We start from the raw sequence: 24,049 nt of genomic DNA, 5'->3' as shown, positions 1-24,049 counted from the left end.
CAGTAACACATTAAATGTTAATGGCCAATAATATTATTGTATTTGTTATTATCGTTATTACTAGTAGAGAACAAAGCAAAGTTAACTGCTGTTAGCAAAATCACTAAAGCAATTTCGCCCTGCTGGGGCTCCTGGAGCAGAAGCCTTCTGTTTCCAAGGTCCAGAAAGCCTCCTGGAGCTTCTCTCTCCTCCAGGAATAACAGAGAACATCCCCTAACCTCAGGCAGCTGAAGTAGACTTGAGGACCCAAAGCGATCATCAGTGGGGAGAGTTTCCTACTGCCGGATCCTCCCTTAACGCAAAAATCCTGAGCCAGTGTCCACGCTGCTAATACAGTGGCTGTACAGCCTCAGGATCCAAGGCTCCTCCTTGTGCACTGAACAGTCTGAGGGCAGAGCTTTGGAGGTTCAGTGGCAAGTTCAAATTCAAAGGTTGCTTTTCTGAGCATACATTGTATTTCTTCAGTTATGGGTAATCTTAAGACCCATCTCCAGAAAACGGTCAAGTTCTATGAGGGAAATGAGAAAAAGGTAGGTGGAGGAAGAAAAATGGTCAGGAGAGAGTTGTCCAATATTTTTACTCAAAGGGTAGTTCTCAACTGGCAGCATTGGCATCTCCTTGGCAGCTTGTTAGAAATGCAGACTCTCAGGCCCAACCGCAGAACTTCTGAGTCAGAATCTGCATTTGAACGAGTCCCTCGGGTGATTCATGTGCTCATTACGTTTTGAGAAGCACTGGTCTAGAACTCACCACCTGCCTTCCCTTCCTTGACTAAGCAGCTCAGATGGAGTGTTATGTCGATCAGGTCTGTGGCATTCAGATTCAGGTGTGTTTTCTAGGCACGAGGGCTAAGGAATCTGGGAGGATGTTTAAAAGGGCAAAGGGGCCCTGGACCTGGGTGCAGAGAACAGGCTAACTTTGCCCCACTCTTAAAGTGTTTCTACCCCTGTGCTTTCTGGAATTCCTCCTGCTGTCCTACAGTTATCCAAGATTCCCCTGAAAGTGCTAGGACCCGGGTCTTTCTCCCTAAGCGTTCTGAGGCTGGAGATCACCCTGAATGCCCCCTACCCCAAAACACAGGACAGGATCCAAGCAGCCAGCTCTCTACAGACTGGAAGACGAGTCCTGTACACTTGGCTGAACTCCCAATGCAAGTGTCTGGAAACCTGCCCTCAGTTTGAAGCCTGAAAGGTCATAGTCTCAATGATCGAATTGAAATCTTCTTGGCAGTTAAACTTGTGGCCAACATAGTGAAAAAACATACAAATGCCTGCCTCAGGAGCTGGAAAAACAAATTCAACTGTGCTTCCCCACCTCACATTCTCAGAGAGAATTTTAAAACAAATAATAATAAAAATAATAATAATTTCTGCAGATTTCTGGTCTAGAAACTACCACTATACTTTCACTGATACTCTCACTTTCTACCTCTAGATGCAAAATGTATTTTAAAAGTAAACTCAAGTGACCTGTCAAAAGTGGAGATGAACAGGAAAGTAAGCTAGATATCAGTGAATCTGGGTTTTATTGTCATGTTGTAAGAATCATAACCCTGTTAGCTTTAGGACTTAGGCAATAGTGAGGTCATCTGAAGCAAAAATATTAAGAAAATAAGGGAGTTCCCTGGTGGTCCAGTGGTTAGGACTCTGAGCATCCACTGCTGGGGGCCCGGCTTCAACTCCTGGTCAGGGAACTAAGTTCCCACAAGCCACACGCACGGGCCAAAAAAAAAAAAAAAAAAAAAGAAAGGAAATAAATAATAATGTTTTTACTCAAAATTCACACATTTTCTCCTGAAAATGGGCTTTCAACCACGGTCACTATGAATCATCAGCAAATTTATATTCTTACATAAATCTTCCTCTCTTGCATGCTAGCCTGTATACAATGGAGAACACAAGAAACTCACCCAACCGGTCTCAAGTTTATTATGAGTGTATGTGTTGTTTTCCAGGAAAGGAAAGGGCACAATTTTAGAACTTTCCTATCTTTGTTAATCTGCGGTAGGTTAAAAATCAAATTTAGGGAGTTGCAGCAGATTATAATTTTTGTAAAAGAAGGAGTTATATTGGGGTTTCTCCAACTGGAAAACTGCCCGCTTTGGGCAAAGTGAACTCCCTGTGCTGAAAGCCAGCTGCTCTCAGGGAAGTCACTGAGTCTGCCAGCTAGCCAAGGGCTCTCTGGGCCCTGGGTCTTCTCTCCTGCATCCAGGTTAGCCTTCTGGCTTATGCTCAAATAAGCATTTATTAGGTAAGTCACACAGGCTGCATATTAAGAATATGCTTTATGCACACACAAATTGCCTGGAGGATTTATTTTGTATTCAGGATTAGCCGTCAACTCTAGAGTCTTTTATTTTTTATGATGTCACAGCATCTTTAAAGGGAATTTCTGTTACTTTGATACTTGGCATTGCTGCAGCCTTGGGGAACTCTCTTGTCCTGGTTAAAGATTTGGCAACTTGTAGAGTTTACAGCAGCATGTGGGGAACCTGATATCTTTCTTCCCAGTGGTTTATTTTGTAAGGAGAAAGAAAAGAGTAATAGGTCAACATAACCAGAGTTTTGCATTTGGAATGAAGGTGGGACATCTCTAAGGGGCTCCAGACTACAGATGGCAATGATGAGATTTCAAAGAAGGAAAGTCAATGAAAGCGTCACCTGCGTCAAGCCATTTAGAGTGTTCTTCCCCAGTGTCACTAGCTGAAGTTCCTCTTGGTGCCTGTGTTGCATGTCAGCTCTTATTGAAATCATGCAATATTCCTTCTAGACCCAGCACTCCAGTTAGGGGTGTCTCTGATGCCATAGCTAGGGTCCTCATGCCGAACTTCTCTAGAGTACATCCCTTTTCCATTCGTAGTGCACAGACGCAATACTTCCATGGGATTTACTATTTTAAAAATCGACATTTGGAGATAGAGTTTCCTACTTCCAGTGATGCTGCAAACTCAGATGGGTAGCTATAGTAACAGCATAAGAAATCATCTACTCAAGGTCACTTGTTAGGACGTGGCTATCATAAAAGGGATAACTTTGCCACAATTACAGTGAAAAGTCAACCAAAGCCTGTGTGGGGAACAAAACCAGCACAAAATACAGAGATGCAGATCCTCCAGCGGCCAGACTTTGTCAGATCCCGTGAGGCCAAAAAAGCACGGGGATGGGGCTGCACCCTCCTTGGCGTGCTGGGGACGATGTGGGGGAGGGAAAGAGGTAAAAGGTTGGCCAACTAGTGACCCATGCGACCTTAGGCGAGTAGTTCTGGGCCTCAGTCTGCCCATCTCAAAAATGGGGACGCTCACACCTGCTCCATTTATTTCCCTTATTTATTGTGAGGAGGTACAACGGAAAACGGACGCACGCGTGCTCGGTAACCCGAGTTAAGGCCACTCAACCCTACCATTGTGTCGAGCAACTGCCGCGGCGCTGGGCGCAAGCTACGGAGCGCGACGAGACCCGCCCACTTTTTGCGCAGCTACGGAATCGGAAAGCCAGGCGCCTATACCTGGGTCCGCTTTTCCTCTTCTCCTTCCAGGCAATTAGGGCAGAGGAAAGAGTCCGGGCCCTCTCCCAGGAACTGCGGCTCCCCTGGAACCCCTAAAGCTGCCTCTAAGCTACTCTTCCCCTCTGGGTGCCTTCCCGCCTCGGAGCAGAGCTGAGGACGGCTAGAGGCCCCGCGCGCTCCGCAGGTGCGATCAATACTTCCCGGCGGGCTTCCGGGCGCGGGCCCGTGCGCGCAGCCTCTCCAAAGCCGCAGCGCCGCCCCACTCGCCGCCGCCTCGGTGTTGACATAATTAGACCAAGTCTGGAGAGCAAAATAAATGTTCTGTTCGCCTTACAGCCAAACAGATGTTTACAATTCAAATGAAAGAAATACAAATGGCAGGGATTTTTTTTTTTCTCCCCTTCTTCATCTCCAGTCATCGCTCGTTTTTTTGACACATTAAAAAATGTGTAAGTGATTACAGGGATTTCCTGTCCCTGTTTGTTCTGCGGCTGCATTTCTGTGAGGTGCGCGTTTAAATGGGGTGGGGTAGGAGCATTCTCGGCTGCTTTCTCTCTAGCCTCTCGCCCTTCTCAGTCCCAATTACCACCCACCCCCCCGCCTCGCCCCACGTAATCCCCTCCCTCCACGCAAAGCAGATGTTAATTGTAATCAAACAGTAAAGGGATAAGGGGCCTAACTGCAATCAAATAGGCCTCGGATGCCGTATCCGCAGCTAGTTGCACTGTTTGGGGGAAGGATATGTCGTTACAGGTATTACTGGGTTACCAAGTCTGAATGCGCTTATCCAGGTTGAGATTCCACGCAGAACAAAAGAAAGGGAGGTCTGCACAGAGAGACCTACTGGTTTAAGGTAGTGGTGGGTGTGTAACGTGTGTGCAGAGAGTTATTTGGCTTTTGGTGATGTTCAAAGCAATAAAGAAATTAGAGAGACAGCAGTAGGCTATGGAAAAGTAGCTCCCCCTCCCCCTAAAATAGATTTCCAACAAACCATGCCTCTAGATCCTTTGGTACATGCATTTTATACTTCATATAAAGGAGACTGAATTCTGCATCTGCAGTATCTGTGTTTGGGGACTAAGACGGCAGGCGAAGCCCCAGGTGTATTTCTGACAATATTTTCACAGTGGATGAGCCACAGAGATGAGTTTTGGTGATTTGAGTAAAAAGAGATTCCAGGGGCTCTGACAAAAGAAGAGGAACAGGGCTTCTCACCCCTCCTCCCCCCCCCACCCCTTTAATCTTACTCCTTCCAGGAGCTGCTGAAAGAGTCAAAGTCTCTCTCTAACTCCAGTTCCAAAGCCCAGGGCCCTCGCGAAACCCGAAAAAACAAAGGAAATCTCATGCTTCTGCTCAAGCCGCCTGTGGGCAGCCGTGAAGGCTGCAGACGGGAAGAGTGGTCGGGTCCATCCACCCGGTTAATGGAAGACTGGGAGACTGATGGTAAGCCACCTTTCACGGAAGCATTCTTTTTTTTTTTTTTTTTTGAAATTAAATCAGATCTGACAGTGTTTGCACCGCAGCGTAAATGCCTCCGCTGGCGTGCCAGTCACCTCTAAGCGATCTGACGCACTCCAGCTGTCTTAAAACGTGCAGAGTTCAGATCATATTAATTCCCCCAAAATGTTTTGATTCAAAGTAGTTTGTATTTTGTGTAGCCACGGGCAATCCAGTAAGCGCTCCTGCCTGCCCGTGGCCGGGTCCGCTCCCTCTCCGCGTGGCCCAGAGGCTATGGCGGTATTTAAGCTTCTGAAATTAGCCTGGGGCTGCAAGGCAGAGTGATCACAAAGCGAAACAAGGGCGCTTCCCCTCTTCACTTTTTTCTTTTTTTTCTTCCTTTTTTTTTTGAGTTTGCCATCCCGATCTCACAAAAAAAGACCAGGGCCAAAATGTCACTTTCCACCCAAATATGAAAAAGCTGGGTCTTCTCATCTCATCTCCAGCCTCTTCTGAAAGCCATGGGCCAACTGAACCCCTACTCCTGCATTTCCAACCTGGATCCTCTCATTATTAGTTTCATCATCATCATCGTCGTCATCAACATTGTTCTCCTACTGTTAAATTCTCAGAGCGAGAAATGAAAGGGACGAGCATCTGACAAAGGGGAAGGGGCCATAAGGGAGCCTCAGAAGATTCAAGGGGGAAAGAAGAGTGGGTTTTCCTTTCTTTTTCTTCTTCTTCTCCTTCTTTTTTTTTTTTTTTTAATGATTAAAAACACAGACGACTCCTGTAAATAGAAGCCTCATTTCTTCAAGAGATGCCTTTTGAAACCCAGTATCTGAATATTCAACGAAGGCAAAGCTCCACTCTGTACGTACAACATTAATATGATCTCTGCAGAATTTGCTACTCAGAAATATTAACATATCAAAGCCAGTGCCGGAGGCGAGAGAAGCTATCGATACGCGAGCACAGGGTAAAGTAAAGATTATTGGTTCTGATGGTTGGAGTGGCGGAGCTGCGGGCAAAATCGCGCACACCATTAACCGAGAGTGAGCGCTCGGGGAGCTGCACCTCCGACGCGGTGGCAAATATTTTATCTAGGTGGTAATTACCTCGCCGCTGCCCCTCTTCCGCGTTCTTTGGCTATAGGGCTTCATTATAGGCAAAAACAGTGTAACTGCCACTTACCAGAGTGAGTCAGGGAAATGGTATTTTGTTCTTTGCAAACAGAAGTGGCCAAATTTAAAGAACTGAGACACACACCTCCCCCCGACAAGCACACATACCACACTGCAAACAGGACAGCCTCTCCCTGGTGAATTCGTGTAGGGCATTTAGGGCACTGTCTTTTTTTCTAAAAGAGCATCCAGGGGTCTTGAGAAGTGAAATCTATGTTTTTCCTCCCACAGTAAATTCTGGAAATCATTAGAAATGTAAGTTCATCCGAGAGCTCAGCAGGAGAGGAAAAATGGCAAAAAGTTTTGCTTTTCAAGAAATCATGTTTCCTATGGTGAGTCACCTGTAAAGCATGGATTAGAAGAGAAACAGACTTTTCCATCTGAGCTATTGCACAATATGGCGACATAGCAGAGCGCCTGAGTTAAAGCCCTCCCGATTTTTGATGAACAAAGGTGACTCGAGCTCTTGATGTTAGAATCCTGTGTGCTACCAGTGACAATAGAGAGAAGGGACTTCCTTAGCATTTCTTCAAAAACGGGGAGTCCTGAGATGAAGGAGCTGGGCAGGGGGCAGGACAAACATCACCTTTTAATGCAAGACTTCCTTGCTATCCATTTGCAAATTGCCATGAACATTGATCCTTTCAGAGTAAACGGACACACAGAGACACACACCCAGGTCTCCGAGGCTCAACTAAATTAATTGGCCTTTCTCTAAGACACGTGGAGATGGAAAAAACTCAGCAGCTAAATTCTGAATTCCTTTGCATGGAGGGGGGAAGGATTAGGCTCTAGTCAAACAATACAGACGTAAACCCCAAGTTACCTCCCCTCTCTCCTTGGAGCCACGCTGTTCTTCTAAAAGATCAATGTTTGGTTTAAAATAAATTCGGCTCCTATTTTTAGGTGAATGACACCGAATTCTACAAGAGCAATCAAACGTCACCTAAGAAAGACCATTTCCGTGGCCCTGAGAGGATAGGAACGCAGTTCCCGTCGTGTAGTGACTGGAGAGCGTTGGCCTTTCTTGGGCGGGTGGTGAGGGCTATCCCCTAAATCTCTTTCCGAAAATTCAACTGATTGCACAGCCGCCTCCCTTCCAGCTCTCCGCCTCTGCCTCAAATAATTCTCACCCCCTGCCAGCTATTGTACGATCGGAGGTAATTGCCAAGCCTTTGAGAAGGTGATGTTGGAGCAAGTGCGGAACTGAACGCAGAAACGCAGTAGCGCGAGCCGGGCTCTGGGAGTAGGCGGCTCCGGGCTCTAATTAGTGGCGCTGTCCTTCAGCACCACGGACATCTCCGCGCGCCCTGAGTGCTTGGCCTCACCTTTAGTGTGACCACCCCAACGGACCCAGATCAGCACGTCACCTGGTCCCTCTTTCATTGTGTATTTTAATCCCTCTCTCCAATAATATGTATATTTTATTTCAATTTTCACTAGTCTGGGCCTATTTCATGTCATTTCAAAATGGCTGAGTATTGGCCTGGCTGACAAGCTTAATACGGCTCATTTAAAAAAATATCTGTGGAACAACACTAGCAGTTTAAAAAATAATAATTTTCAAATCGCCATAGGGTGAAACAACAGATTTAAATAGCCATTTCCCATTTAATGGAAGTTCCAAATATCCACTCTGACGATAGTCAGTTTCCCAAAGGAAAACACTCTGCTTTCTTCCCACCTCAATTTAAATGGAGTTTCACATTGGACACTGGGTTGTAAAACCTGCAGTTTAACCATGAAATAATCCATTGCTTCCTATAGATGCCTTTCTTTCTTTGGAAAAGCACTGGAGTCTTTTAACAAGCTTTGAAAGGTATGGAGAGGGACAGAAGGACATTTATTTGGTGCCATCAGAAGTGACTCAGTTTTTAGTGGTTCGGTTACTAGAGACAACTGCGGCCCTGGAGCTGGAATTAGTCCTAGTGAATAGGCCACATCTTATTAATTCGTATGAAGTTGGGATAACAGCTGGTCCGCCTTGCCTTGTGTGCTCCTCGGGTTACTCAGCTTGCTAGGAAAATAAGCTTCAGAGGCTCTGGGTACAGTGAAGTGGGGAAGCCAGCAAAATTGGCACTGCCTTGAGGCCCTTAAAATGTCATAGTTCAAAACCTTTTGTCAAAATGGAATATTTGAGATGCAGCCCCCCATCAGTGTCTGAGCCAAAATCAACAGCTCTCCACTCTTGCTTGCCTTCCCCCCACCTTCCAGTTCCATGGGTAACTCTGGATTCAGATGTTTCCCTCAACAGATGGGAACAAGAAAGCTTTATCCGGTACAGTTAACACCACCTCCTCCCCTCACCCTCCCTTAAAGAAAGAAATGTTCTGGACACTTAGAAAAATGAGGGCAGCTACAGTATTGGTGTTTCATTAGCCTTCCCTGAAGCCCAATGAATTTAACCTTTCAAAGCCTCAAGCTAACACCATTACCTCAAACACCCAGGCTGTGGCTGGCACATTTAGGGCTAAAAGAGATCAGAAATTCTGCTCGAGGATGTGGTGATGGGGAAAGGGAATGTGAGAAGGATTTTTTCCCTTTTTTTTTTTTTTTTTGCCTCTAACTTTAGTTCTGTCACTGCTCCATTGAGGAAGAGCAAATCTCTTCTATCACGGTCTTTTGGACACGGGCTGGTTCAAGCCTCAGTGGAGGAAGGGAAGCTTTTTAATGTGGTATGCCTGTGTGGGACAAGAGTAATTGACCAAGAGTCATTGTTTTCTTTATCATCAGATGGGGCTCTGATGTTTAAAAGCATCACTGGACTTTCAAGACAAAGTAACAGATGAGAGAAGAATGTTTAGTTTTAATATGTTGTTACTTACCTCTTCTTATCACTCCACCTTGGCCATTGAGAACGAGCCCACACTGGGCTTCCACAGAGCCCTTGATAAAACAAAAAGAAAGAAAATCACTCATACAGATACTAATAGATACATTAGTTAAGTCTTTCAACCTGTCCCACCCCGAACCCCATCTCCCCATAACCCCATAGTAGACATTTAAATGCAACCATTGAGCTGAAGCAAGTTTGGTAGCACACACAATTTTAAGGGGGAAAAGTGCCAGAAAAACCACAATCTAAAAGTTGTATAAATTTTAAGGTATGCATTTTACAGCACCATACAATATTACACTTCAAAGCACAGGAGTGCCTTTTATCTTGGCATAAGAGAATGAGAAACCCTTTGAGTCCCCATCAAGGCACATAGCATATATATAGACAGTTTCCACGGCACTTTCTGTGCGGAGCAAATTACACCAGAAGTGTCAAGTCTGGCACTGTGGGTTTCTTGGGACCTCATAGGAGCTATTTCAAGTGCAGGATGCAAGATATCTTAGGAGGGTTCTGTTTTACCCCAGATGTAGCAGCATCCTATCATGCTACCCAAAGTGTGTCTTATGGAGGAAACACCTTCAGGGTCACTCACTGTAGATCTTCAGCCTCCTAATGGATTGAGGGATCATTTGAGCTGGGAAGGAGGAAAAGGTCTGCTGATTTTTGATTAAGAAAAAGAAAAATTTCTCTCTCTCTGTCTTCTTTCTTTTTTCTGAGTCGAAATGTGTTAAAGGCTCATTTTCCTTTACAAACAAACGAGGTATTGGACTTGAAAGAGGCCTTGAAGGGTGTTAACCTACCCAACAGCCCGTGAAGAGTTAAGTAAATGCGGAGAGAGTCGGTGCATAATAAAAACCCACTTTACAAAACAACCTTTACAGCCCTGGCTCCCTTTCGCTTCCCCATTTTCACCATATTGAGGCAGGCCTGTAAGACCCCCCTTTTCAACCTACTCACGAGTTCTTTCTTATTTTAACTGTTCTGCCTTAAAGTGATTATCAAATCAATATGAAAAAAAAAAAGTTGGAGACTGAGCATAAATTAAAGCGGTGATGGGAAAAGGTGTGACAGTTTCCTTTGTTGGCCATAGCAAATCTTTTTAGGGGACTCAAAGATGGAACTGAAGCCACAAGACTGTTTGCATCTGTTAGGCAGACTTAGACCGCCCTCCAAACCATTGGACTTTCACTTAAAATTCTGTGCAGGGAAAAGTATATTTACATTTGTTGCATTTGAAATGAGGCATATGCTGATGAATGTTTTAAAAAGGAAGAAATAAAAGGAGAGAGACGGGTTTCTCCCACACACCCCCTCCCCATTTCTCTTTTTAAAAGTAGCTATGACTCTTTTTCTTTTTCTTTTTCATTCTGACAACTAAGTCCAGGAGGAGTGGAAGAAAATAACTTGCCAGACTTACAACTTGCTTCTATATCTATATCAAAAATGTATATACACACTTCTGTAGACAGAGATACATAAATATATCATATACCATTCTCCTCTATTTCTTCTAGTGTCTTGGAGTGTTTCTCTCATGATGAATTTTCCCTCAGTATGAGCAAAAAATGGCAAAAAGGAGGTTAAGAATGTTAAAAGACATAGGACGAAAGTAAAGTTTTCAAAATATCTGAAATGGAAAAGGTAGAGGCCGGAAGTTCTCCAAGGAAGTGAATCACTTTCCCTCCCGGTCTCTGGCGCACCGTTAAGATGTTTATTTTCTTAGAGGAAATGAATCTTTGTCTCTTCACTTAACAAACTTTTCCCCCTCATAAGTAAAACATGTTGTTTGGTCGGATGACATTGCATAAATGACCAGTTGAATGGCACTAAGTCGAAAATTGGATAAACTACGGTGTTCTTTTGCATGGGATTCGCTCTTTGTCTCGTGCTTGCAAATGTTCTAATCCCCTCTTTTGAAAAATGCCCGGCTTTGTGCCTAGCACAGAAAAAAAATTTGTACAGATACAAAAAAATCAGCGGCAGACGTGGCTATTAAAAGGAGTAAATAGGTTTTAGTTGAGCTAAGCATTGAATGGCAGATTTTTTTCCTCTTGAGACATAAGGAGATCCTTGTGAAAAATGTAAAAATGCCCTGAGCGTATAAAATCATTTTGTGAATGTAAATGTAGAAAGTCAAGGTTTATGGAGCCAAATCTTTTTTCTCGTACACCGATTTTGTGGCTTGGGCTCTTTGTTGGGACTGTAAGGGCTTTCACTTTAATTTTAAAATAATCCCTTGCTCAGAGGTAAGTGAGGGGGAAAGATTTTCTGTGCGCAACGGGGGATCTCTTATGTCTCCAACTTGTGCTCTTCCAGTATCTCTCCTTTCATTTTGGGGACCTTGGAGAAAGTGGCCAGCTTCGTGTGGACTCGCAGGCAGAGCTGTACTTTCAGCCAAAAGAATCCACAAATTCGTGTCTTCTGGGTTCTGTTTGGGACATGTGTGGACTTATTTGTTTGAAATGTGGCTGTGACAGTATGTCTGCATAATCATATATTCTATTGTTGGCAAACAATGTGCAAAAATACATTAGGAGAGAAAGTGGGAGAGATCATTTGATTGAGTCATGGCCTTCACCATATCTGAATCCCTTCCTTCCTTCCTTCTTTCCTTCCTTCCTTCCTTCCTCTCTTTCTCCCTTTATTACTTTCTCCCTCCCTACCTTTTCTCCTTTCTTCCTCCCTTCCTATTCATTTTCTCTCCCCTCCCTCTCTTCCCTTGTTTCCTTTCCTTCTTTTTAAGGAGTTGCATCTTTTGTAAAAATTAATGGCCTGGAGAGTAAAAACAAAGTTGTGAATCGTTCAGCCAGGTGACGGGATTGGGTGCTCCTCAGGCAGCGGGAATCAGGCTCAAGCCCACACCCCGGCCAAGTGCGTTGTGCAGAGCCTTTCTTTGGGGTAAATTTTTGAGGCTTACATTTGCGATTCTTCACTCTCCACAACAATCTAGGATATTTGGTGAAATTTTCGCTGGCGCTCAGGGTCCCCCAAATGTTCTGAGAACAAACCAGCCCCCCCCAATTCATAGTAAGCGCCCCACAAGCTCAGTCTGGGACAAATGCCTGGAACACGCGGGTAGACGCAGCAAAGCGCCGAGACTGAGGGTGCGATGGGTCATCAACTTATCGAGTCTTACTCTGAGTCCAGTTGGCTCAACCCCAGCCTACGTGATCTCCCCCATCCCGTGCCTCCGGGACAGAAACGTGGATTCACAAAAGACCTCAGCGCAGACCGCCGGGAAAGTGGTGGTGGGGGGGGCCCGCAGCTAGCTGGACTCCCGAGCGTCCAGGTGAAATGCCTGCTCCAATGAGAGGGACAGAGTGGCACGCGCCTCCTTTAATTGTTTTGATAACTTTCCCTAAGTGGTGTGTGTGTGTGCGTGTGCGTGTGTGTGTGTGAGAGAGAGAGAGAGAGAGAGGTGGTGGCGCGGGGAGACGGCTTACAGTCGGATTATTAACGGCGCGGGAGGGGGAGGGAGAGGAGGGGAGGGCGCAGATCCGCCGCATGCTTATTTACCTGCAAGTCGTCGGCTCCCGCGGCGGCCAGCCCCAGGCTGGGCCCGGGCAGGAGTCTTTGATCTGGGTGCATTCCATACTGAGAGCCATGGCTCATGAGAGACAGGTCGTGGCGGCGGTAGGCATCGAGGCAGCCCAGCTCCCGCCTCTGTTCATCCAGGCAGGACGACTTGAGCGCCCGCGCATTGTGCAGGTTAATAAAGTCGGTGGGCTCCCCGTGGTGGATCTGCTGGTAGTACTGCTGCGAGTGGTGGAGCGAGTTCAGAGAGTAGGCGTCGGGAGTGACGGCCGGGTGGCTGTGCTGAAACTCGTAATGGAAGGACTGGTGGTGGAGCGGGGTGTACTGGTGGTTAGTGGAGAAGTAGGGGGACGCAAACTCGGTGCCGGTGGTGGAGTAAGTTAGAGGGGAGGAGGAGGAATAGGCGACAGTGGAATTGGCTACGGACTCCAGACAGCCGAGCTGCATCAAACGGTAGCTGTTTGATCCGTCGTGACGTATCTGGAAGGAAGAGGGGGAAAAGGGAGAGCAGAAAAACTTGAGGTTTGTCATTTTGCAACCGAGGCGCGGCTCTCTCGGAGCCGGGAGCTTTCTCTGGCTCTCCGAGGGGCGCGGGCGCGCAGGGCTCGTGCCGAGCCGCAGCCGGGCTGCGCGCCTTCGCCAGGGAGCCTGGGCGAGCAGGCGGACTGGGGGTGGGCGGCCTTGTCCTCACAGTCGAGAGCTCGGAAAAAACATCCCCCACCCTATATAGGTGCGGGTGACACACACACACACGCGCGCGCACACACACACGCACACAGCCCCTGCCCAACTTGCGCAGGGAGCCGGGCCCCGGGAGCCAGGTTTGCCACTGACTCCGGGGCGGCGGGGAGCAGACCGAGGGCGTCCAGACGCGCAGCGCCTCGACACTCCAGCCCGCTGCCAACGACTAGATGCCGCGGCTGTCCACGCTGGGATGTTCTGCCAGAGCTGCCCAAAATCTTTATCTATATATTTTTTTAAAAATCCAGTCTGTGCAAATCGCCCAACTTGCTCATTTTCTTAACCATTTGGGGCAGGGAATCCGACCCCCCCTTTCTGCTTTAGTCTCCTAGAATAAGCCCATTCCAAAAGGGGTGCGTGTTCCCCACCCCATCAATCTCTTTGCGTTTCCAAGTATCTTTTTTCCCATCTCTATCTCTTTCTCCTCACCCCCTCCTCCCTTTCTTTATTATTAGGATTATGTTTTTCCCCCTCATTATGCCAAATGTTTCTTAACGTGGCAGAGAGTTGCCCTTCCTGGCGACAGATGTCATAACGAACTTTCTCCCTTTTCCTTCCTTAACTTCCCCCGAAAGCCAGATTATAATTAAACGTAACGGTCCGATATAAATTAGAGACAGGGGAAGCTGCCACCGCCGCCGCCACGCCGCCGCCGCCACACACACGCGCGCTCAAAAAAAAAAAAAAGTAATAATACCTCGGCATCGTGGACTAGTCCCGGAAAGGTAGTTGACATGTTGGGTTTCTCCGAAAGCTTACGATGCAGTTTCCCCCTCCAAAAAAAGAATCGGGAAAAAAAAAATCCAAACTTCTTGTATTTTCCAATTTTTTTTTAAAGGAAAAAAAAATGTTCTATAGATAGAGATCTAAATTGCAATGGCTTTGCCCGGATCAGATAGCTCCTTGCCTCGTACCCACTTAAAAACCTGTAGGAACAAAATTTTCCCTCTGCACAAAAGCAGCTCCCTGGAACAGATTTTGTACTTGCTGAGTATTTCTTTGGCTGATGTCGTAGGTCCCTTGGTAATATAGAAGTTTTGAAAATTAAGCATCAGCACTGAGAACTGGGAGGACAATGGGCAGAAGAGATTTATCCCAGGAGACAAGGAATAAATATTGTATCTTCGCCTAATAAGGAACTGGAGGTTCTTTCAACATTTTTATCCATTTTTTCCAACCTTTATCATGCTTTTCTATACCGACTGAGGTGGGGACTTGTCTCTGCAGAGAGCATTTGCACACATTTTATTGTGAAGATAAAGATCTAGCCCCGATGTGTGTATATTAGAGATAGAAATATATATTAATGAAAGCTTCCTTTTACACAAGTAAGTGTTCATGCCTATTGGTTCCACTCTCTGGATGCTGAAAGCTGCTTTTTCCAACGAGCACCCAAATCAGTTTCACCCAGACTTGGGGTATCTGCCTTTTGCCCAAGTGGGAACAATACTCCTCTTTCCATATTTCCATGAATTTGGGTTCTTTTCCCTTTTTTGAAAGGCAACACCTGGCAGTAGCTTACACTTTCAGCAGCTTTAAAACAAATAGCCATGATGGACAGTCCCAAGTTTCCATCATAAAGAAATAGTGTAACTGGCACTATATTTAAGAAAAATATAAGAGAATAAAGACTTGTGACAAGATTCTACATTTAGGTGAAATGTTGTCTTCCACTCCTCAACCCAACCCATTTTCCCCCTCTTTTTGTGTTTTCCTACTTCCTTTTCGAAAAAACTGCTGAATGGGGGGCGGTGGGGGGGGGTGTTGTATGGACCATTTAGCAGGGGCGCCAGGTATTTGAATACCATTACCCCCCCAAACCCTTAAATGTTTGAAAGTAATATTTTACAAAGAGAGAGCATGGAGGAGGCAGTGCACACTTATCTCTGTCTCCTCGGTGGATTTCTCGACTTCCAAACAGTATTTGAGCTTTACTTCATTCAAAATTCATCTTCCCGCATCAAGTGGTCTAGCGCCTAGAGCGGGTAGCAGTGGCTACAGGCCCGCAATACTGAGGCTCTGCTGAGTCCGCTCACCAACCCTGCCTACCTCCTAAGAACCGGCTGGCCCCAGACTCATCTCAGAGATAGAAGGGGTAATTTCGTCTTAATTGCCATTTCATTTGGTTAGCTTTTAAGTGTTTAAGCTGAGAAGGTGTCTTAATAATAAGCCGCAGGCAAACAGGCAGGCATGTGGCTTTTTTTTTCTTCTTCTTCTTTTTTTTTAGGTCGGGGTTTGGGAGGGTTTATTAGGATCTGCTCATGCAGGCTAACTGGGGCTGTCACTCAGCGCTCTTTGCTTTATATAAATGGACAAAGGCACACGACAAGAATTGAAATGCACTGTCTGAAATGGAGATCCGTGATGCTTCAGTCCTGCGCAAAGATCAGCTGCCAACACTTGCTCCCCTTTTAAGGGTGCGCAAGTGCCCCCCTCCCAACTTCTTGAAATTCCATATTTTGGTCTAATGAAGTCAGCCCAACGAAGATGAAAAGGAAGAATGACCAACTTGATCTTTTAAGTAGGAGGGGTAGGATAAAGGCCATTGCCACTGAGAGGCTGACTCCCAAAATGCTTGCAGTGGAATCTTTTGTTTGGCAGGACTGAGAGAGGCCTCTATATTCTACCCACAGACAAAATACGCGTCCGTGGCAGCCGGAGCCTGCCCCCAAGACCTTACCCCAGGAACGCCCGCCCCTGCGGAGGTACAAACCTCCCCCCAGAAGAATGTGCAGGGCCCGCAGGTTATCTGGGGGATAACGGCCAGACGCGCTTTTCCTGGTGGCTCTTGTTGGTTTCCCAGTAAATCCCAGCTCAAATGGGAAAGGACGGCCCCTTCTCAGACAAGCCGCAAACCCCTCCCCCAACTCCCCTACTGTCAGATACATCTTCATTGAAGGCGAAGGGACCTTCTTTCCCCGGCTTAGGTCCAGGCAGCAGACGCAAAACCCTCTCCCTCGGGAATGACCAGGAGGCTCAGGACGTCTTGGCCGCCTGCTCTGACTGCTGTCCCAGCGCGTTCGGCCTCTGCGTTTGTCCCTGTCGGGGCGAAGGTCCACACGCAGCCCCCGCACTTCCGGTACTCCCGGTAATGAGCTCTGGCCTGGAGCTGAGTACATCCACAGAATGACCTCCATTTGTCCCGGCCGTCTGAATCCTTCTGGACATCACCGAAGAACTGGCGGACGTACCTCTCCCTTCCATTCCCTAACCCCACCCGGTTTTCCCGAGTGACTTCTAGGTACCAAGACAAAAGGCGTCCAGGCTTCATTTACTGTGCTTCTTGACCGCCCCCCCCACCCCCCGTGGTATTAGAGGAAACTAAAGATCACGCTGGATGAGAAAAAAACTTGTATTTAAAGGAGATGAAACGGGGAGGGTGAAGAGCATCTCCTTTAGCTTAGGCGTCTACTTTGCCAGGGCCTGTGGCTTCTTTGGAAAGCTCTCCTCCCATCCCAGTGCCCCAGCTTCCCACACCAACGTCTAAACTGTAGGGAAACCCCATTTGGCCAACTGCTCCCTCTCCCCTCATCCCAACTTAAAAAAAAAAAAAAGGAAAAGAAAAAAAGCTGTTTGTCCGTGAAAGAGAAGTTGGGGAAATCATCAGCGCCATATGCACATACTGGTCAGCAGCTCCCTTCCATCTGCTCTGGGGTTGCTCGGCGCGCCCCTTTTCTAAAGAAACTCATTGAGGCAGGTGTGCGCTGTGCTTGGTGTCTGTGTGTGTGTGATGAGTGCACGCGCGGGATTTGCTTCTGTCAGACAGTCCCCCCCCCCACCATCTTCCCTTCCCATCCAATTAATAGTCTTGAGCAATTAATAAGTGCCATCCTGCTTGACCCAAAGGCTGGGCTTTTCAGCAAAGCTAATTCCCCTTTCTCTGCTTTGGCCCTTTCCGGGAGAGCGAGTGGCCACACATTCTCCAGCGGGCGGCGTAATTGAATTAACTGGCCACGGTGAGTTGGCGACACGGTGACAATCGCCTGGGGCTCCCTCCCTGGGGAAACCGGTAGTGAGCATCCCAGCCTGAGCCCGAGGCCGGGGCCCGCTCCCGCGCACTCCAGATAGCTCATAAAAGCACAGAGCAACCCTGCCAGCCCGGCACCCTCGAAGCTGGAGAGGGTCCCTCTTAGCACCCAGCGCTTCTGCTCTGCCTTCTGAGTCCACGCTCCACTCCAGGAGGGCTTGTTCCACCTCAGTCACTTTAGGAATCAGCAGAGAAATCTTTATGTCTAATGCGTTTGTTTTGGTTAGGATCCAGAGCTAGAGAAGAGAGTTTCTGGATGGTTTCCTACAGTTCAGACTCTGGTGTAGAGAGCTCAGGTCCCTTCCTGGGCTTCTAGGCTGGTACCATACTGGTCACCCCAGCTTTCAGCCAATCCCAAGCACCTCCATGGAAAGGATCTGCCACTCAGTGCGTGTTTGAGTTTTGCGGGCAAGTAGCAACAAGCAAGTGCCTATCCCTAGTTTCATTAAACATGTGCTTCTCCTCCTCCTCCTTCTTCTTATTCCTACTTGGGATTTCTTTTGCTCCTCCAAATGGATTTTATATGGACTTTGTTCTCCTGTTGCTTGAACAGACTTTTTCTACGAAATTGCTTGCATAATTCTAAGTGAAGTAGAGTGGCTAAGGACTGTAATTATTTGGGCATTTTCAACCAAAAATACTTCCTTGGATATACACATACATCAACCAGAGTATCTTCTTTCCTCCCTCTGTTTTTCCTCATTTCTTTTCTTTCTTCCTTCCTCTTTAGAGGAAGGTAGAGATGAGATTGAATCCATTAAACTTATGCCTTAAGAGAGCATGTGTGTACATTGTCTAAGAATGAAATTTAGTGTGTTCTGCTCCAGTGGGGCACACAGTTCCAGAGCCCAGACATGAGCTGGCACAATAGGAGACAATTTTCATGATCACGAAGACCCTGGCTTCGGAAGGGTACTTGTACAGGAGGACAGTGGAACGCTGAAAACTCCACTATGTTCTTTCCACAAAGTGACCAAGAGGTGTAGATCTGTTCATCAGTACTTCTCTTAACTCTTCCAAGCCTCCAAGCCCCTTTCACTCCTTATTCTGGATGCACATAAAGAGCAGAGGTGACTTTAGAGATTCAAAAAAAAAAAAAAAAGCGAACAACTGCTGTGTCCTATCTTAGTGGTGTTTATTCTGGTTCTATCTGCCCTCACTTCTTTGTGAATCTCCTGCCTTCTGAGCACTTCCACCCTGATAGTCTTCTAAGACAAACTCAGCCTGGGGTTTCCAAGAGAGCCAACCACACAGGGAGCCCTCAGGGCCCTCTCTCAAGGAGCCCCAGTTTCACAGTGACTCAAGCTTTTAATGACTTGGCAACATCTTCTTTTTCAAGGACCTACTCTCCTTGGTGTGATTCTCCTAGCATCTACCATTAGTAACCGTGGGAGGGTGGCTGGGTGGTGTCAATCCTTCAGGTGGTGGGAAGGGAAACATGTTGGGTCCACCAGGCAGTATCCTAATCCCTGGTTCATTCAGTTTTCCTGATTAGGTGGACAGAGAAGAGTGTTCCAAATCAGGCAAATTCTGGGCAGGAGGCAGAAATCGAAAACTTGACCCAGTTACAGGACCAGGATATTAAGGGAGAAAAGTCATGGCAACGTGGGTATGTAGGTGCTGGGGGTCAGACTCCGCCTCCCCCCCCCCCAGCCCAAAATGAATAACTTGCCTTTCTTACTTCAGTTAGCCTCAGCTGGTGCCAACTCTGGGTGTCTTCCTAAAGGTCCCTCCCCTTTCCTTTCCAGTTAGGATTTGCTAACTCTTCTTCCTCTTGGTATTCCCCACCCGCACCCACATTCTTCCTTCAACAACAGAAGGGTCGCTTTTTGAAAAACGTTACCTTAATTGCAAACGAGAAATGGCAGACCATTCTCAAAAAGAGCTGTGGGATATTTAGGGGAAATTAACATTTCTGATAGACTCCCCAGTCATTTCAGTTTAAGGGTTGTCATTGATTTTTTTAAAACTCCGTTTTCTTTTTCTTTCTTTCTTGTTTTTTTTTTTCCCCCTTGGTAAAACCTCCTCCGGCAGGACCCTACCGCCCCGCCCTCTGGGCTGATTGTCAAAAGCCTAATGCGGATCTGTATTCCGCCTTAGCCTTGCAGCCCACAGGCAACATGGATTCCGTAATCGTACAGAGAAAATGCATTTGCAAGCAATTAAAAAGCCTCGCGAACGTATTAGTCGAAAATTAAACAGAAGAACTCTCTCGTCTGAAGTCTTCCCTTTGATAACAGTGAAACTTGGAGCGGAGGCCCTCATCCGAGAGGGCGGACTCCTCGTCCTTCTGCAGCAGCTGCCTAGTTGGACCGGGGCGCCCACCCTCTCCCCGCAGCGCAGCCGGGGCGCCCGCAGCGCCTGCCTTGTCGTCTCCGCGTGGTCTGGGGGCGCTCACCCCCAGGCAGCGGGGCGAGCCCGGGAGGGCGCGGCGCCTGGAGGCCTCTGGGCTGGCTGTGCTCTTTGTGACAGGAAGCTGAGGCCTAGCGCTCCCAAGGGAAACTTGCCTCTTTTAGCCAAGAGATGCATGAGTTCGGAAAGGGCCGCGCTGCGTGCTCTACCCTCCCTCGGTGGTTTAACCTTGCAGCGCACTAGGGGTTTGGGGAAGTCGGCCGGCCGCCGTTTCAGTAAATGGAGCCTTCGTTTACGAAGCACTTTTACAAGTGTTGACTCCTCTGATGCCGAGAACACTCCCTCTCTCCACTACTTTCTTTTTATAGAGCAAAGAATAACAGTAAAGTGACAGCAACAGCTAACACTGAGCACTTAAACGCGTCAGCTCCCTTCGGAGCTCTTTACGAGCATGGCGTCATTGTATCCTTACAGCATCCCTGTGAGTTAAGTATTCTGGGGTAGGTAGAGTGTGTATTAGTGTCAGTATGAGGTAGGTATGAGTGCAAATGGGGACCCTGAAGCCCTGGACCCTCCCTCGCCCAGCAGGTAGGCAAGGGTTGAAAGTGAGGGTCAAAGAGGTTTCAGTGATAGCCTAGGTCACACGAGCTTTTAACTCAGTGAATTTGGGCATCAAATCCAGATTTTTTTCCCCCCTACTACATCTTCTGGCTTCTACTGCATCTAAACTTTTCCAGGTTTTAATTTCCTCCTTTTATCCCACATCTCCATTCCTTTCTAGATGCCTAAGAGAACGTACCCACATTGTACCCACATTGAGGCCCGGCCCAGGTTTCTTTTGCAGCAAGGGAGGGTCATCTTGACGCCTCTGGCCGCAAATCCAGGCTCCCTGATCTGACCCCTCCGTTTCCTGGTGACGGACTGTGTGCGGGGCTTCCAGAGTCTGCCCGCCCTACCCAGGCAGGTGGGGTTCTGGCTCTACCCCCGGTAGGCAGCGACACAGTCCGGCCGGCCCCGCATGGATGCTCTGAGGCTTCGGCGGCGCGCACCCGGAGCCAGGCCACAGGGGCGGCCGGCGGTACCCGCCAGGCTCCTCTCACACGCGCTTGCCAGTCCCGCGGCGGCTGTGGCTCTGTGGATCCACTGCTGGCCTCCGGGACCCCCTCGTAACCTAGATGGCTAATTGTGCGGCGATAGGACTGTTGGATTTGGAACCACAGAACCTGAGCTTCAATCCCGGATTCTACCTGGGCAAGTTACTTAATTTTCTCACTTGTAAAATGGAAAAAAAAAAAAAAAAAAGTTACTAGCACTTAGCTCCTCTGGCTGTTGTGAGGCTTAAGTGGAAAAATTGCCTATCTATCTATCTATCTATCTATCTATCTATCTATCTATCTATCATCTATCATCTATCTATCTATCTATCATCTATCTATCATCTACCTATCTGTCTATCTGTCATCTCTTTGATTAGTCTGGACTGAGGGGAGCATTTAATAAATGTTGGGTATTATTATTTGGAAGGAGGGGGATTGTTAAGAAGGCCCCAGAAGAGAGCCTTTATTAGTAGGACATCCTTGCTTCCCTAGGGTCCATTTTTGCAGGCCTTGGACAGATGGCACCAAAGACAACCCGGCTGAGAGGGACTTCAGAGGTCACAGGATCCTACCCTTTGCTGACATATGATGTATAAAGTCACACAACTAAGCAAGTGACAAGGCCAGAGCCAGAGCTAGAACTCAGACGCTTGCATCCACTCAGTCCAAAGCCTCTCATTCAGGATCCAGGGAATGGACCACTCGCTACCCACCCCTCCCCCTTCTTTTATGGCTAATTTGTATTTCCTCCTGACAATTAACATTTTGGTCTTTAAATTTTTTTGAATTTTATTTCTTCTCTTTCTTCTCACTTTCTCTCTCCCCCCTCTTCATCCTCCCCTTCCTCCTCCTCTCCCCCCACTTTTGCTCCAGGGTCCCCATATGCCTTCCTAGGATTCTGCTGTTTTAGCTCCCTCCCTTCTAATCTTCAAAGGCTTCTGTCTCACCTTTGGCTCAATATCCTGGGCATCTTCTCAGTGACATGGTTGGGGGAGGGGGAGCGTGTGTGCTTCTCCATCTGCAATACTTTGAGTCCTGGTCACCCTAGCACATATCACATCACCTACCTTCTAACCAACCCCTGTGGGTCCTCCTGGTTGCTGACCCCAAGCCCCTGCCTCTGCTTCTTCTCCCTCCTAGTAGCCTTGGGGAGCTTTGTGGCTACCAGGCAACCAAGGCCTCCTCTTTTTTTTTTAAAACTAAAAGAGCTTTGTCTTCCTCTTCTGTCAGTTACCCCAGCAGCCTCTCAGAGGTCCCATTTATTTTTCCATTGACCTTTTCTTCCTTATGTACTGGAACAATGCCTTATTATTTTATTTATCTTAATCTCTGGTGCAATCGCCCTTTTGTTCTTCAACTTGGCTGTGCTAGTGTTTGCCTTTACACTTTCTCGACTTCATTATGTAATCTTGCCGAATCTCCACGCTCTGTGCATGCTGTTTAAACCTCATGTCTGTCTTTAACTTACCCTTGAATAGTTTTGTTTTGAAACTCCTGGTCCACCCATATTTACCGTATTCCTTTTTTTCCACCTAACTCTCTGCTGCCTGGAATATCCAGGGATATTATCCAGAAATTTGTACCAGTTCTGCTTTATTGCACATCTTACCCAACAAGACGTTCCGTTAAAAAAAATTTTTTTTTCTACTTTGGCCCTGCCATTTTTGGTGGCCTGTGGTTATGCCCCTTCCTCCAAAGTCATTTCTGGTTATAGGGTTCATGTGGTCCTTAGACAATTACTAAGATAAATTTCTCTCTTTTGATTTCCCTTTGAGCAAGTAGAGGTTGATGAAGAATGCATAGATCATGCCACTGATTAGCTCTGTGACTTCAGAAAAGTTACTTAGCCATTTAGCTCTCTCTCACAACCAGGTTATATTAAATGCGGGTACAGGTATACGAAACAACTTTGTAACTGATAGTGTGCTTTAAAATGATTGATTATGATTTATTTCTGCAAATAACCTTCTTGCTGGTAGGTCAAGTTGCCTCATTAGGTTTGTATCAACCCTAATCTTGGTGAGGAGTACTGTTCCTCTTCCATGACCCATCCTTTCCAACACTAAATTCTGGTTTGTCTGTCTTCACAGAAATGTCTACATTGCTACTAATTTCCATGTCAGAAGACTGTGTTCTAGAAGTCTAGAATCAGAAGGGGACACTTCTCCATTCTGGATTCACAGAAAGCCTTGAGGGAACCTATAGACACACTTTAAATCTTCTCTGTCTCTTAATGTTTTCTGCAAAGGATGGAGATTGCCATCCCAGAAACAGCCTATCGCCATTCCTGCCCTTTGGTAATCCTCTCTCCATCAATTTCCTTTCCTTCTCTCAACCACTCACTCCTTTTCTCTCTCTCTGTCTTCAGGTAGAGAGTCTTAACTGAAGGAAGAAATTAGCGCAGAAAAGAAGACAACCCACTTGGAGCTTTTTCCCCTGAGGGGTATCCTGCTAACCTGGCTGGGAGTAGATCATGTCACGGAATGTCCATTTTAAGAAGTTCAGTGAAGTGGGACAGTATGGGTTAATGTTTTGTGATCTTCAGATGTGAAAATGACACCTCTCAAGCCTTCCCTTTTGGAGGAATTAGAGATTAAACCTAGCATTGAGATTTCTCTCTGGTACAAGACCCTGGAAGCACGTATAGACTGTGATGTATTAAATATGTGCCATATATTAGAAATATCTGTAATGAATGCAGACATTCTGATAAATAATACAGTGTAAGGTTCTTTGTATGATTGAACACTATCTACTTCTCATATATTTATGTGCCAGCAGTTAAAGAGAACAGGTTTCTTTCCCTAGTTAAATACGTTGAAACAGCATTAGTCTTTTAGGAGTGTGTTCCAATTTGAATGCTAAGATTTAGATGGTGACAAAACTAAGCACATGTAGTTTCTCTGCTTTGGTACATTCAGTTTTGACTTAGAGGAAGAAGCTCTTCCATTAATTATCTGGACTCTGGTGGTAGAGGAGGTGTAGTAATGCAGAACGTTAGAGAGACATCATTTTAATGGACTTTTCATTGACGAGGTCAAGTGTATCTCAGATACAGCTGGCAGCAAAATTCAAAATTCTTGAGATGAAGAAATTGTATACCTTGACCATATGCTTGTTTACCATTGTTGTATAGATTATGGTGACCAAAATAACCCAAGCTTTAAAGAAGTCTAGGATTTCAAATTATTCATGCTAACACTTTTTTCTCCCTTTACAAAATTAGCAAACCAAAGATAACTCCAAAATCTGTGTTTTTTCCAGAGAACATGGACCCTAATTCATACTTCCACAGATAAATAAGACTACTGGCTTAGTAGGAAATAAGTGTAGA

General features: G+C 46.6%; 1 protein-coding gene and 1 long non-coding RNA gene across 2 annotated transcripts in view; both read right to left on the bottom strand.

The window, feature by feature from the left end:
* Window positions 1–13,096, bottom strand: part of TFAP2D (transcription factor AP-2 delta) — a 51,285-nt gene extending 38,189 nt beyond the window's left edge. The window contains exons 1-2 of the mRNA XM_082346308.1: window positions 12,481–13,096; window positions 8,951–9,011 (exon numbers count right to left, since the gene is read on the bottom strand). Of these exons, the coding sequence (XP_082202434.1) occupies window positions 8,951–9,011; window positions 12,481–13,029 (610 nt within the window). The 5' untranslated portion in view covers window positions 13,030–13,096. The remainder of the gene's footprint in view (window positions 1–8,950; window positions 9,012–12,480) is intronic.
* A 6,159-nt stretch (window positions 13,097–19,255) lies between these two features.
* The window catches only part of LOC309607607, a 30,270-nt gene continuing 25,476 nt past the window's right edge, over window positions 19,256–24,049 (bottom strand). Inside the window, exon 2 of the long non-coding RNA XR_014232463.1 lies at window positions 19,256–21,073. This is a non-coding gene — a long non-coding RNA (uncharacterized lncRNA). The remainder of the gene's footprint in view (window positions 21,074–24,049) is intronic.

This window comes from Balaenoptera borealis (genome assembly GCF_965194805.1).
Source record: "Balaenoptera borealis genome assembly, chromosome: 12".
NCBI classification, from domain to species: domain Eukaryota; kingdom Metazoa; phylum Chordata; class Mammalia; order Artiodactyla; family Balaenopteridae; genus Balaenoptera; species Balaenoptera borealis.
Note: the sequence above shows the minus strand (reverse complement) of the source record. Positions and strands in the feature narration are given on the sequence as shown.